The 17318-nt window shown below is 32.8% G+C and overlaps 2 protein-coding genes and 1 long non-coding RNA gene across 5 annotated transcripts; all 3 read right to left on the bottom strand.

The window, feature by feature from the left end:
- Positions 1-1818: 1818 nt before the first annotated feature.
- On the bottom strand, positions 1819-6888 carry LOC135803468 (uncharacterized). Its single transcript, XR_010550820.1, has 2 exons — positions 6753-6888; positions 1819-1865 (listed from the first exon to the last, which is right to left on the bottom strand). It is a non-coding gene; the product is annotated as an uncharacterized lncRNA (long non-coding RNA).
- A 94-nt stretch (positions 6889-6982) lies between these two features.
- On the bottom strand, positions 6983-13631 carry LOC135803464 (two pore channel protein 1-like). 3 transcript variants are annotated; one of them, XM_065317084.1, is made up of 6 exons: positions 13423-13631; positions 12546-12652; positions 11167-11677; positions 9816-10409; positions 9629-9748; positions 6983-8675 (listed from the first exon to the last, which is right to left on the bottom strand). In XM_065317084.1, exons 1-6 carry the CDS (start codon positions 13532-13534, stop codon positions 7738-7740), a joined length of 2382 nt encoding a protein of 793 aa, XP_065173156.1. In that variant the 5' UTR covers positions 13535-13631; the 3' UTR covers positions 6983-7737. The 3 variants fall into 3 exon arrangements, with proteins under 3 accessions (XP_065173156.1, XP_065173158.1, XP_065173159.1); XM_065317086.1 differs by lacking the exon at positions 13423-13631 and adding an exon at positions 13051-13366; XM_065317087.1 differs by lacking the exon at positions 13423-13631 and adding an exon at positions 12761-12966.
- A 1073-nt stretch (positions 13632-14704) lies between these two features.
- On the bottom strand, positions 14705-16969 carry LOC135803466 (ubiquitin carboxyl-terminal hydrolase MINDY-3 homolog). Its single transcript, XM_065317090.1, has 8 exons — positions 16545-16969; positions 16350-16486; positions 15936-16289; positions 15710-15866; positions 15500-15637; positions 15290-15449; positions 15075-15234; positions 14705-15022 (listed from the first exon to the last, which is right to left on the bottom strand). Exons 1-8 carry the CDS (start codon positions 16639-16641, stop codon positions 14876-14878), a joined length of 1350 nt encoding a protein of 449 aa, XP_065173162.1. The 5' UTR covers positions 16642-16969; the 3' UTR covers positions 14705-14875.
- Between the last annotated feature and the right edge of the window lie 349 nt (positions 16970-17318).

The raw sequence follows: 17318 nt of genomic DNA, 5'->3' as shown, positions 1-17318 counted from the left end.
ACTAAGAAGTAGCATAAGTATTGTCGCATGTGTCTATGGAAATTATATGACCACGTGCGACAGTACTAATTATAATGCAAAACATGCTGCTTAATATAACTATTCATAGATGAAACCATGTTTTCGCTAGTTTTTTGTTAATTACGGAAAAAGTAATTGTTTAACCGATGTGATTTTAATTACAATCTATTCAATATTAAATCCTGCATCCCCTGATAAGAAAAATAAACGGATTACTACTATAAACAAAAAGATACAGGGTAAAAACTAAACATTTAAAATATTTCTACGAAATTGCAATAAAAAAGGTTTTTTGCTTGTAACTTTTGATACAAAAACATAATCTACTTAATTTAAACATAATTAAACAAAGAATTTAATTATGAATCATTATCAGTTTGAATATTTATTGCAACTGAATTAGTTTTTGAATTATCAACAAAAAACTACTTAAAAGCATGCTATGCAAATCAAATTACTTATCATCAATGTTTTTAGTTAGTTTTTTAATAATTACGTAAAAAGTAAACAAGTTACACCTATAATTCAACTAATAATCTCTTCAGAATCAAATTCTACATCCACTGACCCAAAAAATAAACAAATTAATGTTATAAACAAAAAGTTATAACCAAAATACTAAACATTTTAAAAATTTCGAGAAAATCTTGCAACAAAAAGATTTTTTGCTTGTAAATTTTGACACACAAGTATAATTTACTTAATTTAAACATAATTAAACAAAGAATTTAATTATAAATCATTATCAGTTTGAATATTTATTGTAACTCAATTAGTTTTTGAATTATCAACAAAAAACTACTTAAAAGCATGCTACGCAAATCAAATTACTCATCATCAATGTTTTTAGTTAGTTTTTTGTTAATTATTTAAAAAGTAAACAAGTTACAACTATGATTTAAACAATAATCTCTTCAGAATTAAATTCTACATCTGCCAGCACAAAAAATAAATGTTATAACCAAAAAGTTATAAACAAAAAACTAAAAAAAAAAACTAAAATTTTTCACAAAATGCTACAATAAATTCATTTTTTGTTAATAACTTTTTATAGAAAATCACAATCAAACCCATTCAAAAACAATTAAACGTAGAATTAAATTATGAATCATTATCACTTCGTATGCTCATTGTATCACCTTTACTCTATTCACAATTCACAAAAGAAAAAAACAATCTAATTATTCTTCATACAACGTGTTAATATGACACATGACATTTAAAACAGTATGAAAAATATTTTAGTCAAGTGTCTACCAGTTAACATAAACCTAAGCACTAAAAATCCGCGTAAATCCGTGTAAAGTATGCGCATGAAACACTAACTGGCAACAGTAGTAACCTTGGCTGCAGAGAAATGCACGCGAACTCATTATATTGTTTTATTATTTCTCAGCCAGGCGTTGGAAATGCAGCCGCGTAGAATGAAGACTATGTGGAATATGCAGATGTTTATGTAACACATTGTACCGTTATCTATCGACGCACGTCCGATACAAAACCACATCCAACACGCGCTCACGCTCAGTAATAAAATAATAAAGTTTGAGGAATAAATGATACGCGATGGAATGACGCGTAACTGAAGTTATAGTGACACATGTGGACGTGGATGGGTTTATAATTGTTGTTAACAGTTATTAATACGTTAATTGTTTGTGGTTGACGGGTTTTATCATGGAAAAATTGATAGGAAATTTGAATTGTGGAATTTTTTAGTTTTTGAGTATAACTTTTGTTTATTGAATTAATTTGTTTGTTTTTTGTCAGGGGATGTAGAATTTAATTCTGAAGAGACTTTGTCGGCGTCTTTGTCGCCGGATTTTTTTATAAAGTTAAACATTCTGTAAAGAGAAAAGTAATGATGTAAATAAATAATAGTAGATATTAAATAGATAAATGTGAGAAGTAATGTATGTATGGTTGGTATTGTCATATGTGCTTATTGAAATTATATGGTTACGGGCGACAATACTAACTATATGCAAATGTATTGTACCAAAAAATTATATTAAGAAGTAGCATAAGTATTGTCGCATGTGCCTATAGAAATTATATGACCACTTGCGACAGTACTAATTATAATGCATAACATGTTGCTTAATAAATCATGTTTTTCGCTAGTTTTTTGTTAATTATGTAAAAAGTAAACGTTTGACAGATGTGATTTTCATCACAACCTATTCAGTATTAAATTCTGCATGCACTGATAAGAAAAATAGGCGGATTAATGTTATAAACAAAAAGTTACAGGCTAAAAACTAAACATTTTAAAAGTTTTGCCAAAATTTTGCGATAAAAGGTTTTTTGCTTGTAACTTTTGATCGAAAAATGTAATCTATTAAATTTAAACATAATTAAACAAGAAATTTAATTATAAATCATTATCAGTTTGAATATTTATGATAACACAAATGGTTTTTGAATTATCAACAAAAAACTACTGAAATGCATGCTATGCACTCAAATTACTCATCATCAATGTTTTCAGTTAGTTTTTTATTAATAATTATAAAACTAAACAAGTTACATCTTAGATTTAAACAATAATCTCGTCAGAATTAAATTCTACATCTACCAGCCTAAAAAATAAACAAATTAAGTAAATAAACAAAAAGTTATAAACAAAAAAACTAAAAAAAAAAACTAAAAATTCTCCCAAAATGCTACAATAAATTCAATTTTTGTTAATAACTTTTTATAAAAAATAACAATCAAACCCATTCAAACACAGTTAAACGTAGAATTTAATTATGAATCATTATCACTTTGTATGCGCATTGTATCACCTTTACTCTATTCACAATTCACAAAAAACAATCTACTTATTCTCCATACAACGTGTTAATATGACACATGACATTTAAACCAGCAAGAAAAATATTTTAGTCAAGTGTCTACCAGTTAACATATCACAACATAAACCTAAGCACTAAAAATCCGCGTAAAGTATGCGCATGAAACACTAACTGGCAACAGTAGTAACCTTGGCTGCAGAGAAATGCACGCGAACTCATTATATTGTTTTATTATTTCTCAGCCAGGCGTTGGAAATGCAGCCGCGTAGAATGAAGACTATGTGGAATATGCAGATGTTTATGTAACACATTGTACCGTTATCTATCGACGCACGTCCGATACAAAACCACATCCAACACGCGCTCACGCTCAGTAATAAAATAATAAAGTTTGAGGAATAAATGATACGCGATGGAATGACGCGTAACTGAAGTTATAGTGACACATGTGGACGTGGATGGGTTTATAATTGTTGTTAACAGTTATTAATACGTTAATTGCCTGTGGTTGACGCGTTTTTATCACGGAAAAATTGATAGGAAATTTGAATTGTGGATTTTTTTAGTTTTTTGAGTATAACTTTTTGTTTATTGAATTAATTTGTTTATTTTTTGTATCAGGGGATGTAGAATTTAATTCTGAAGAGATTATTAGTTGAATCGTAGGTGTAACTTGTTTAGTTTTTTAGTAATTAACAAAAAACTAAATAAAAACATTGATGTCAAGTAGTAATGAGTGCATAGCATGCTTTTGAGTAGTTTTTTGTTGATAATTCAAAAACTAATTGAGTTACAATAAATATTCAAATTGATAACGATTCATAATTTCATCCTGCATGTAAACTTATCAACAATATATAAAATATCAAAGTTTATAAAAAGTTATAAATAAAAAAGTAAAATTTTGCATAATTTTAACAAAATTTTAGTTTTTTGTTAATAACTTTTGAAATAATTATTTAAATTTAATCATTTCTCCGTTAATATACGCCAAATTTAATAATGAATATATTTTGTGAAAATTATGACTGCACCATAATTAGTGTTCGAGTAATTAATTAATTACTGTATAAAAACACTCATAGTCCACCTACCACACAACACAAAACCATGATTTGTTGATGTTTTTTGTTAATAATTCCTAAACTAATCAAGTTAAAACAAATATTCTGCCAGATAATGATTCATAAATAACCCATACATCTAAATATATAAAAATTATCCACATTACAATAATCTATAAAAAGTTATGAGCAACCAAACTTTGATAAACATTACAAGTAAACATTACACGTAGGGCTGTACAAATTAGCCGGCCAAGCCGGTTAAGGAAGTTAACCAGGCTAATTAGCTGGCTGACTACTCGGCTTAGCCGGTTAACCGAAATTAGCCAGGCTAATCAGCTAAAGGCTAAACCGGCCAATTGGCTAATTTTATATTTTATACAATATCTTTGTTTCCAAATCACTTGCATTTGCATTTGCATAACAATTCGCCGCGTTATCAATACGTTTGTCGGACTTGGCCCGAACAGATATTGTATAAAATATAAAATTAACCAATTGGCCGGTTTAGCCTTTAGCTGATTAGCCTGGCTAATTTCGGTTAACCGGCTAAGCCGAGTAGTCAGCCAGCTAATTAGCCTGGTTAACTTCCTTAACCGGCTTGGCCGGCTAATTTGTACAGCCCTAATTACACGCAAAACTAACAAATCGTATTACAGAAGGCGTTGTTTAACATGTGATGACATAATTTCTTAATCACAGCCTAAAAATAAACGGTATTTATTATGATATGTTTTTATTTCGACGGTGGGGAATGTGTGTCGCGGGTATTTTGAGGCGCGATTTGTCGTTGTCACGTTGAGCCTCACCTCGCCGGCCGGTGGTTTGTGGTTATTTCTGAAATATGCTGAATGCGGAACGGACGCAGGCATATACTAGACTCTAGTAACTAGAGGATAACGGGAGTAGCAGGAATAAACCGCCGTAACCTGCTGGCTAACAAGCGTGACGCGGTGCTAATAAGCCTACAAAACAACTAAACTAAAATGATTAAAATTAATTAATTACTTTGATATTAACTGATAAGAGATAACAAATTGATAATTATTTGATAATTAATTACTAATTAATAAATAATTAATAATTGATTATTAGAAGTAAAAAAGTAAGATTTGTTGTTGTGTTGTTTGGTTGTGAAATCGAGAAATTAATTGGAGTTTGAAGTTTGAAGTATGGAATTACTTTCGTTTTTTGAGTGTTTGTAGTGAATACGAAATAGTTTTGCGTTGTTTTGTTCGTTGCATTGTTGATGCGAACAATGAATCGTCTGATTTCACTCGACAATACTGTTTGTGTACAAAAATATACCGAGTATAGCAAAAAAATCGACAGAATTTTTACTAAATTTGACAAAATTTCAGCGAATTTTTCGGTGTATCTTTTTATAGATTACTGTAATGTGTATAATTTTGACGTGATTAGATGCGGAGTATATTTGGGAATCATTTTGAGTCGGAATAATCAGTGTAACTACTTTAGTCTTTGAATAATTAACAAATTACTTCTATAAAACACTCCTAACCCGCGCAATAAACTGCAACTGTTTTTCGACAGTAATTAATTAATTACTCAAAAACTAATCACGGCAGATGCATGAAACTATTAGAATCTATCCAATGATAAATTTTGAATATACAGTTAAAAACATTTGTGGATTCTTTAAATAAATAAAATGTTATTAACAAAAAACATAAATTTGGTTGAAAACTTTTGGTTATTGCCAGTAACTTTTTAAACAAAACTGCAATTTGCAAAATTTATACATAATTCAGTGTAGAATTTAATTCTTAATCATTATCAATTCGGATAATGACTATAATTACTTCAGTATTCGATTAATTAACAAATAACTTGGCGATACTACTACTAACCTCGCACAACTGTGTGCATCGGTGTTTTTGCACAGTAAATAATTAATTACTCGAAAACTAATCACGCTACAGCCATGAAACTTTCAAAATCTAATGAATATTACATTCTACAAATAAAACCAAAATAAAATTGAAGAGAAAATTATTAAATAAAAAGTTATTAACAAAAAACTAATTATTTATCAATTATTTATCAAAAAAAGCAAATTGAACATTTTCAATCTATAACTTTTTAATCAAAACTTCAATTTTGACTATTAATACATAAACCGAAGCATAATTTAATGCTAAATCAATATCAGTCAAAATAATCATTTAGTTTCTGAATAATTAGCAAAAAATCTCAACAAAACTCTACTAACCTCCACTAATCCAATCACATCTGTGTTTCTTATCAGAAATTAATTAATTACTCAATAACCAATCAAACCAAATCAATAAAACTTTCCTAATCTTATCAGTATTTAATTCTGCACATAATACCAAAAGAAGTATGCCGATAAATAAAATAAATAAAAAGTTATTAACAAAAAACCAAAACTTTATCAAAAACCGTGCCAATTGGACATTTTTTGCATATAACTTATTAAACAAAACTAAAATAAGCACTATTTAAACATAAATCGACACAGAATTTAATTCATAATCATTATCAGTTAAAATAATCACCGTACCTAATTTAATCTCCGAATAATTATCAAAAAACTAAACAAAAACACAATAACCTCAACTAATCACACCCCAACCACGATTTTACCCAGTAATTAATCAATTACTCAAAAACCACTCAAACCACATCCATAAAACTTTCCAATTCTATTCACAATTAAATTCCTCACATAAAACCTCAAAAAACACAACAAAAACATCAACTAAAAAAAAGTTACGCCCAAAAAACTAAAAAATAAAAACTTTCTGTAGTCATAGCAACCAAACAAAACAATTTTCTTCTCCAAAAACCATCATAAAACCAACAAAATAAATAATTTAAAACTTACATGATGGAATTATCCTCGTCAACGTCTCCGTCTCCTTATCACTGCCGCACCGCGGCGCAAATACTCCAACCGCACAATCACCAATCGATTAAAACGTTATCACTGCGCGCAACCTTCAATTCTCGCACTGATTTATACACCGTAAGAAGGTGTATACTTAACAAATATTAATGTAAAATATTAATTTAAACAAATTTACAATAAATATTATGTTTTTAGGTGCGGTAATGTTTTGATTGTTTATATGCTGGTTTATATTTTTGGTTTGTTAATACTTTTACGATAAATTAATACAATTACACTACGAAAATTGCGTTTTGTTGCTAAATAACGCTAATTTATCATTATTCGCGTGATAACAACTAAATATATATTAATAATTGTTCTATTTGTTCTAAAATTAATAATATTTTCAGTTTTCTAGATCTCTGAGTGCAAAAGTCGAAATAATTCACTTTTTTAAACTAATTTGTTAATAACTTTTAAACTAAAAAAGTTACAACAATAATTCTTTCAGCAATCGATTCAGAATTAAATTCTACATCTTATAAAATAAAGAATTCCACCATAAAAATATTTTTTACCTATTTTTTCCACAATTTTGTTTATAACTTTATAAATAATTAAATATAAATAAATAATTTCATATCAAAAGACGTAGAATTTAATTCTGAATCATCTCCCGAAAGAATTATCGTTCCAAACCTAATAGTTCAAAAGTTATTCACTAAAAACTAAATATAACCTAAAATAATTTGTTTCGAATTAAAATTTAACCAATAAAGTTAACATCACGTGGTTTCAGAACATAAATAAGTGCGTAATTAATCCTTAGACACTATCATAACGTATTTGTACGTGTTTGGTTGTTGAATCTCATGCGTTCGAGGTATTTTCGTGGATATGGAAGCCTACATTGCCTACATCACTAACCTAACCTAAAAAATCTCGTCAATCAATGAGTATTACCCTAGTACACATGGAATTATGATTCGGAATCAACCAAGCTAGCCTCCACCATCGACTCAGTCACCTCGGTAAAATCAATCCCGCGTTCCAAGATGTCCGCCTCAACCAACCACTTCTCAATCTCCGCGATATACATCCGGCGCTGTAGTACATCGCGAGTCCTCGGCCTCCTACCAACATAATAAGTAACACCGCCGCGATGAAAGTCCCCATGTAACTGTTCTAGGAACTTTCCTTCCTGGATCTGGTTATTTAGTGAATTCCACTCAACTCGCACCTCTTCATGCAACATTTGCTCCTCGTCACGTTTTGATGTTTGTTTCTTATACTGAATACGGAATCTAAAGGCTTCCAGAACAGACGCGACGACTATCGTCAGCACAACCATCGTGAATAGGTAAAAACACATGAAATATAACCTAGAATATTGACAGTTTGTGACTGATGCGAAGGCGTCCATGATGATAAACCAGTTGTTGACGACTGTTAATTCAAACAGTGTGACGCCCGAGTGTAGTAAGTCGCTGAAATTGTTTAAATAATAGTAGCCAATGGCGGATGTGCCGTTGACGATGTTCGGGTTGTAGCGGAAGAAGTCCTCGACGGTGGTGTTCGCGCAGCAGTTGCGTAAGTCGTATTTTGCGAAGAGTTCCATGCCGACAATGGCGAAGAAGTAGTACATGACGAGCATCACAATGGCGGTCGACCACATGAGTGGGGAGAGCAGGACTAGGGTGCCGAAGATGTCGCGGTAGCGTTTTTTTAGTTTGAAGAGGCGGAGAAGGCGTAGAGGGCGCAGGATTACGACGACGGTGAAGTCGGGTTTGAGGAGGAGGGCAAGGGAGCCGAAGAGGGCGGCGAGGGTGACGCCTAAGTCGAAGAGGTTCCAACCGGATGCTGTGTATTGCGTCCAGCCGATTCCGATTATTCGGAGGAGGGCTTCAAAGAGGAAGACTAAAACAGAAAATTTATAGATTAGAGGTTAGGTTTGGTATAAACTATGAAAAAATGGTTGAATTGAGGTTATGAGAGGTTATACTAGTGTTTTTGTAGAAAAAATGATAAATTTCATTAATTTAACCTCAAAAACGTATTTTTTAACAATTTTAAATGTTTTTGAAGGTATTTCCTAGGAAAAACTGCATAAACTTAAGTTTAAACTCCCATAACATTAATTTACGTTCATATTTATAGGTTATAATGGTTTTTGATGAGTTATTTGATGTATTTCTTTGATTTTACGCCAAAAACATAATTTTTGAAGATTTTAGAGCTATTTTCAAGAAAAAAATACGAAAACCAAAGTCTAAAGTCTCATAACCTTAAATTTGATTCATATTTATAAGTTATTAATGATTTTGATCAGTGAATTCATGAATTTCATTGATTTAACCTCAAAACCGTCGTTTTACTCATTTTTAATGCTTTTCAACGTATATCTAAGGGCAAACACAGCTAAAACTTAAGTTTAAACTCGAATAATTTCAATTTACATTCATATTTATAGGTTATGATAGTTTTTGATGAGTTTCTTCAAGTATTACTTTGATTTAACCTTAAAAGCATGATTATTAATGTTTTTAGATGTTTTTTAAGGTAAAATCAAAGAAATACATAAAATAACTCATTAAAAATGAATATAACCTATAAATATAAACAAGTAACACTTAAAACCTTCGTTCTTGTTACTTTTACCTTTGAAATATCTTCAAAAACAACAAAAATTGACCAAAAAACAATTTTTTGAGGTTAAATTTTAAAAATACATAAAAAACACACCTAAAACCATCATAACCTAAAAACTTCACCACAAAACCCCTAAACTAAAGTCACACCAACATAAAAACCTATATTTTCTTCACCTAACCTCCAAACACAATCAAAATCAATAAAAATTCATCACTTACTTGCAAGAAACAGATAAGTATCCCACGAATTGCAGAAATTCGTCGCACTTTCCTCCAAACTATCCGCCGACTGTGCTACACGTATAAACATAGCCACGCCATTGCCCAGAATCAGAATATCTACAAAAACAATAAACAATTAATATCACAAAACACATTTCTAACCTCAAACACACAAAACACATACAAACAATGTATTCAAAGTACTTCCAGAGTACCAATCTCCTTGCCGCACGACAAAACATCCTCAACGGCGGCCATGCTGCACTGAACCATGGATCCGGCGGGTCCTTCAAGTGCCATCTTAGACTACTCGCATCATACAACCCGATAAACTCCTCCTCGCTCATTGTCCCCGATCCGGACGCGTTCAATTGTTTGAACATCAACACGACATCTCTCGCCTTTTTCCGCGGCGCATAATACCGCATCACGCCTTCGAATTGTTTGAATTTTATACCTTCGGGATCCTGTTTGGATACTAGCAGGCGGAAGGCGAGTTTGCATGCTTTGCGTTTGTGTAGGAGGAGTTTGCGGAATTTGTCCTTTTCGATGCCGGTGAATGTTTCATAGACGACGGCGAGCATTAGATTCATGAGGACGTAGAGGACGGTGGAGATGTACGAGATAAAGAAGATGGCGTTCCATTTTGAGATGGCGTAGGAGGGCATCATGACGTCGGGGAAGTTGGCGGTGGTTAGGAGGACGAACATGCTGACGAAGCTGTCGGGTAAGGTGCGGAAGAATGGGTTTCGATGGTGATCACTGAAGAGATAATAACCTAAAATGGAAAATTTATAAATTAGTACTTGGTAGATGATGTAAAATAACATATTTTAAGGTTAAATTCACAGAAAACATAAAATAATTCATTAGGAATTAGTATAACCTATAAATATAAGGGTTAATTGAGGTTATGAGGCTGTAAATCTAAGTTTTTCACGTTTTTTCCATTGAAAATCAATAAAACTTGTGTTTTTTTAGGTTAAATCGAAAAAATACATTAAAAGTTCATCAAAAACCATCACAACCTATAAATATTAATGAAATCTAAGGTTATGAAGCTTTAAACTTGAAATTTCGTGTTTTTCCCTTGAATAACTAAAAGAATTATGTTTTTGAGGTTAAATCAAAGAAATACATCAAATAACTCATCAAATACTATCATAACCTATAAATATGAATGTAAATTGAATTTATTTGGAGTTTAAACTTAATTTTCTGCTGTTTTTCCCTTGGAAGTATGTTAAAAACCATTAAAAATGAGTAAAACGATAGTTTTTGAGGTTATACCAATGAAATTCATAAACTATCAGATTAAAACCAATACTAACCTATAAATATGCATAAAATCTAATATTATGAGCCCTTAAACATTGATATTTCTTGTTTTTCTTATAAAACTTGAAAAAATCATGTTTTTGAGGTTATATCAAAGAAAAACATATAACAACCTATCAAACACTCAATATACATTCATATTTAAGGTTATGAATTGTTTAAACCTTAAATTTAACTAAATAAAATTGCATACTAACCTAAAAGTGCATAGCTGCTCACAAAGAACAACAGCAACCCTAACATATCCAAAATCGGCGGCAGCGACTGAAATATCTGCCGAATGAATCTCCGCATGTTCCCACACGCCCTCGTATCCACCAGGAATATCGGCCGCAGTGCCCTCGTCACTCTAAAATGACTCTCCTGTCGCACGAGTACAGTCATAGCCTCCAGCGCCATTATAACCAGCGCTATCGACTTCACCATGGTGCGGTTATGTTTCAACAGCGTCGAATAACCCATCCATTGCAGTTTCAGCACCAATTCAATGGTAATAATAGCCAGGGCAACTAATTCCAATGTACCATGCACGCCAACTGGTAAAGTAAAGCGTGAAACTGAGGGTTCTTCAGCTAATGCCAGCAGTAATAAAATAAGAGATGCGGACAAATCTAAGCCATAGTACCAGTTGTTGTGTACGAGGAGGTAGGCGGGTAGGGCTGATGGATGACGTGGGTGTGAGTCGAATTTTTCATTGTTTTCGCCTTCCTGAAAGCAGAAAATTGTTAGAAATTGTGTTTGAGGTTAGAATTCGTTAGGTTATGGGTGTTTACAGTTGTGTTTGGGTTAAAATGAGTAAAATGTTTATTTTTTGAGGTTAAATCAATGAAAAACATGAAATAACTCATCAGACACAATTATAACCTATAAATATTAATGGAAACGATGGTTATCAATCTTTAAACTTGGATTTTTCGTGTTTTTTCCTTGAAAATAGCTACAAAAAGAATGTTTTTCTGGTTAAATCAAGAAAATACATCAAATAACTAATAAAAATTAACTTAACCTATAAATATGAATGTCAATTGAAGTAATTGGAGTTTAAACTTAAGTTTCTGCTGTCTTTTCCCTTGAAAATATGTTCAAAACCATTAAAATTGAGTAAAACGACGGTTTTGAGGTTATATCAATGAAATTCAGGAATTAACTGGTCAAAACCATCAATAACTTACAAATATGAATGAAATCTAAGGTTATGAACCTAAAAACATCAATTTTTTGTGTTTTTTCCTTGAAAATAGCTATAAAAACAATGTTTCTGAGGTTAAATCAAAGAAATACATAAAATAACTCATCAAAAACTAATATAACCTACATAAACAACTAAAATCTAAGGTTATGCACCTTTAAACTTTAATTTCCCTAATTTTTTTCTTAAAATACCTCCAAAAACATTAAAAATCATGTTTTTTGAGGTTATATCAATGAAATTCATCAGATGACTCATCAAAAACCATCATAACCTACATAAACAACTAAAATCTAAGCTTCTAAACCTTTAAACTTTAATTCCCCTACTTTTTCCCGTCAAAATACCTCAAAAAACACTAAAAACATTAAAAATCCACCAACTCACCTCTAAAAAGATGGCCGCCTCATGATAATTCATCTCCCAATGATCCGCAGCCTCCGAATCGCGACTGAGTCCCGAAACACTCCCCATTTCCTCAATTGCATTAGCATCTACAACAAAAAAAATTAAATCCACCAACTATAATTACCACAACACTCAGTATATGCATATTTGCTTCCATAAACACATCAACGTAATCACATGACGATATGACTCACCAAGCGTACATTCTGTGTACAGTAGACACACTTACACTGCCACAATACAAATATTTAACAATTTTTATTATCAGCCTCTACTGTTTTATCACGAGTGTTGAACTACACGCGCAGAGGCATGTAAACAATCGATCCGAACAAATGACATCCGCACATAACCTCTGATCGTGTCTGCATCTCGCTAGTTTTTTCCAGTTTCACGTCAGTTTTACGCAGTTTTGATTAAATTATTCCACAGAGAATATAAATATTTGTGTTGTTGATGTTTTGTCTTGTTGTTAGATACATACGTTGTGTGTCTGTGCCGTAGGTATGATGCGCTTCTTCGGTGAAACGCTTGTAGCCGTCGTCGTCCGGCGAGCTGCAGCGAGACGACGCCATTCTTCAACGGCGCATCGTTCGCAACTGAATACACACGATTCGATACGAACAGCAACGCGAATCGTTTTCAATGCACACACGCGCTAAACGCTTCATTAATTACAATTGTAGTGTACACAAATGATTAGATAATGAATTTCTCGGACAAGATATTGTGTTAGAACAACATACACAATTGTTATTTACAATGATGGCACTGATGATGTTTGATTTAGGTTAGGTTATGACTTTTGACATTTGTAACCTTAAAATTTCTGTCAGAATGTGGAGTTTTGTCTTACCTCTGATTGTTTTGCTTAATTTGTACAAATTCCAGTAGGTTTTTACGAGGTTTACATAGAACCACATTTTTTTCGTTGCAGTGGCAAACATTGTGGTGTAAATGGTTGGCATATATGTAAAAATGTTTAAAATTTAGAATTTCCATGAATCATCGCTGGAAATTTACATATGTTAACAAATAATGTTTTGAAACGCATAATTTAACACACAAAGTCGATTTGAATGTTAAAATATGTTTAAAATGTTCTATAAAAGTGGTTTTTGTATGTTTTTAGTAACATAACCTAAATTCCTAGTTTTTTAGCACAAAATACTAATAAAAACTATACTGAGGCAATTTTTAGTTGATATTTTAGCAATAAACGAAGCGATTTGCAAAAATTTCACTAAATTTTGTGTGATTTACCTAAAATAACCTAAATTTTACTAAAATTTCAACTTTTTAGGCCTTTTAAGCACAAAATGAAACAAAATCTCTCCAAAATCAATTCCCACTTGATATTTTATCATTAAACGCAGTAATTTTCCTGTTTTTATCAAAAATTTCACTGTTTTTGCATGTTTTTCCTAACATAACCTTAATTTTACCAAAATTTCTAGTTTTTGTGACTTTCAAGCACAAAACACCAACAAAAACTATATTGGGCCAACTTTTAGTTGATATTTTATCAATAAACAATAAAATTTCCAAAAATTTCACTAAATTTTGTATGATTTACCTAAATTAACCTAAATTTGACTAAAATTTCAATTTTTATGTCTTTTAAGCATAAAAAACCAACAAAAACTCTACAAAATCAATTCCCACTTGATATTTTATCATCAAACGCAGTAATTTTCTTGTTTTTAACAAAAATTTCAGTTATTTTGTATGTTTTTCCTAACATAACCTAACTTTTCACTAATTTTCCTAGTTTTTATGTCTTTTGCGCACAAAATACTAACAAAAACTATCAAAAAACCTCTCAATTTATCAGTAGGCGTCGTAATTTCTTTGTTTTTCAAAAATTCCACGCGAAAATCGCTGATAACGCGCTGAAACCGAGCGTGTCACGACTCAACGCCGTTAAACAAAAGCGTCACGCTGCTCAAACATCCCACCAGCGCGCATAAATTAAACCATAAATAAAAATCCTCCACTAAAACCCATTTTCTAAGGATATCGCTAATTATAACCGGTCGTAAATAAGCGCATTGTGCTTTGTGTTCCACTCTCCTGCGTATAATATTCCACATGCAGCGCACTTTTCTAAATATATATATAGAGAATACAAACATCGGTTGGTTGTAACTCGCGCCGCCGTCGTATTTAACCTCAATTTATATAATATGCATATAAAATTAATAGACATTCTTAATATAATTAATAAATTATACACTGCTAGTCATTCATCTCGTGTGCATCTCGCGTGAATTTGCAATTTTGGCATTCGTCGTGAATAATCTATCGAATTAGTTCAAAGAGGGCGTCACGTTATCGGCCCAGTTCACCTCGATCGTCGGCCATTTTGTCTGGAGGCATGTGAGCATCGGATTCGACTCACACATTGCACGCAGGTCGGATTCCAGCAGGATTGCACCTCCAATTCGATATTTAACCTAAAAATTATGCGTAAAATATGAAAATAACCTTAAAATGTATTGGATTAACCTGTCCGTCGTAGTTACTCTGCGCCAAACCATTATAATGCACCAATTGGAAGGTGTCCGGCGTGGAACGCTCCTCCAACGGATAAAACTCATGCATAAAAGCATTTAGGAGAATAATCCCCAAGTTTTCCGAGTCTAGCTTGCGACGCATTACATTTACACTGTAATTTTATCAGAATTAAGTTAATATTACATGTTTTAGGTTAGAATACTTACTATTCTGTTTCGCTGACAAGTTGAAGGTCAGCCAAGACATTCTGAAGGTCATCCGCTTTGATAAAGTTGTTATCATCCTTATCATAGTTCTTAAACACGCGACGCGCTTGCTCACAGCCCGTCTCAGCGCTCACCAGTGCCGTATTGTCACTGAAAAGCACTTTAAAGACATTATTATACACTTTTCACTCATTTCAGGTTAATTTTTACCTGTCAAATGTGTTTCCGATCCTAAAACCCACACCGGATGCTTTGGACTCTTATAAAACGTGCCCACGGTGATGTATCGCATGTGTTCCATCAACGTGATGAAACCTATGTCGCTTTGATGATCAATTCCACGTAATTCTATCAAAAAAACAAGTAAAATGTTAATTTTAGGTTGTTTGGTGTATGTTGGGTTGCATATGTTACACTTACTAAGCCCACCGACATCTTGTTCATGATCCCACACATACGACACCGCTCGCCCTGTTATCATCAGATTAATTAAACTCTGACTACCGTAGCCGTAGGTTTCGTCGATTAACGGCTCGCTGCTATCATCAGACCGCTCAGATTTCAATTGGTGTAGTCCCTGTTAATATTATAGTGAGTAAATAATCTAGTGACTTTTTTTTGGTTACTTTTTAGGTTGGTACCTTACCTTAGTAGCTATCACAGAGTAGAGAAACAACAAAATACCATACTGCGCGCGATATCGCTGAATCATCTCGCGCATAAACTGCATACATTCATCCTCACCATTAATGCAGCGCAATCTGACGGCGTCATGGAAAAACTCCACGTCATTCAGTGTTGATTTAGCTTCACCGTTAATGGCGGCGTCGCTGCCACCCTCGCCATCTAGTTGCAGGTAAGCCATGTAAAACTGCTTTGGTGCATGCGCTTCAGCTGCGGCGGTCTCATTCAGACTAGTTACACTCGCGCTCACGTTCTGTTTGCGCAATATCTCAAAGAGAGCATTCAAAAGTAAAGACTCCTGCTTTTTATCTGCAATCTTAACATTTGACAGTTAGAAGAGACAGAAAATTTGAGGTTATGTTTGAAAATGACATACTTGATCCCTAAATGCTAAAGTTTTGTACTCATCAAGCAGATTTTTTATTATGTACGCCTGCACAGGTGCGAGAATCGAACAGGGCCCGCCTTGGGATTGTTCTAGGGCACTTGACTCACTTTTACTGAAATAAAAACCTGAAAAATATTTTTTTTTATTATTTTTTGTGTGGATGTGTTTTTGAGGTTATGTTACCTTGTGACCATCTGGCGAAGATATCGGCCTTGATGTGCGCCCCCCAAAGAAGCTGGCGGATGGCCGGCAACGGCGAGGGCGTCGCATTCGTCGTCATCTCGCCGGCGGCGACGCGACCGCCGCGCGTTTAACTCGTCGACCACCTATGACACCGTCTCCACCCCGCAGGACGCGAATCAGCGGCAGAAAAGCAGCTCGCACACCTTATAAACTGATTTTGAGGTTAGAAATACTTGCAGTTCAATTTACACAAGCAGCGGTGGTAATTTCAACGTAAAACACACACAAATTTACTGTACGTAACGCATTAATCTTTGGATTAATGATTGGATGAATGTTGAACGTAATCAGCGAGCATAATTTAATTTTTCTGCGTTTTTCTCGTTTTCATTTTTGACAACGTAAAGTCACACAGCGTTGACATATTGACAGTGTCGAAAACAAAAGATTAGTCTAGGGGATTCATCTAGGGACATTTTATTTTGTACCTAAATATATCCACCGAGTGTTACATACCCAAATTGAATAAAAACGTTAAAAAATTGTTTATAACTAAACAAAAACAAATTATTATATTGTTATCATCGCCTGCGAGTCTAATAACGTCTTATTCTTAGTTTCAGGCAAAATAAACCATAGAATACAGCTTAAAACAGCTGTAAAACACGCAAAAACACCAAAAGTCAAACTATAACTAACCTGCAACAATGCCGGACTGAATTTGACAACTAAAAAGTAAATTATATAGTTGATAAAGATAGTACAGCCACTTCC

Source organism: Atheta coriaria, unplaced genomic scaffold, assembly GCF_025399875.1.
Source record: "Atheta coriaria isolate IRGN ID8LTWV9N9 unplaced genomic scaffold, Caltech_Dcor_3.1 hic_scaffold_2_pilon, whole genome shotgun sequence".
In the NCBI taxonomy this organism is placed as follows: Eukaryota; Metazoa; Arthropoda; class Insecta; order Coleoptera; family Staphylinidae; genus Dalotia; species Dalotia coriaria.
The sequence above is the reverse complement of the archived record's forward strand: the minus strand, read 5'-3'. Positions and strand labels throughout refer to the sequence as shown.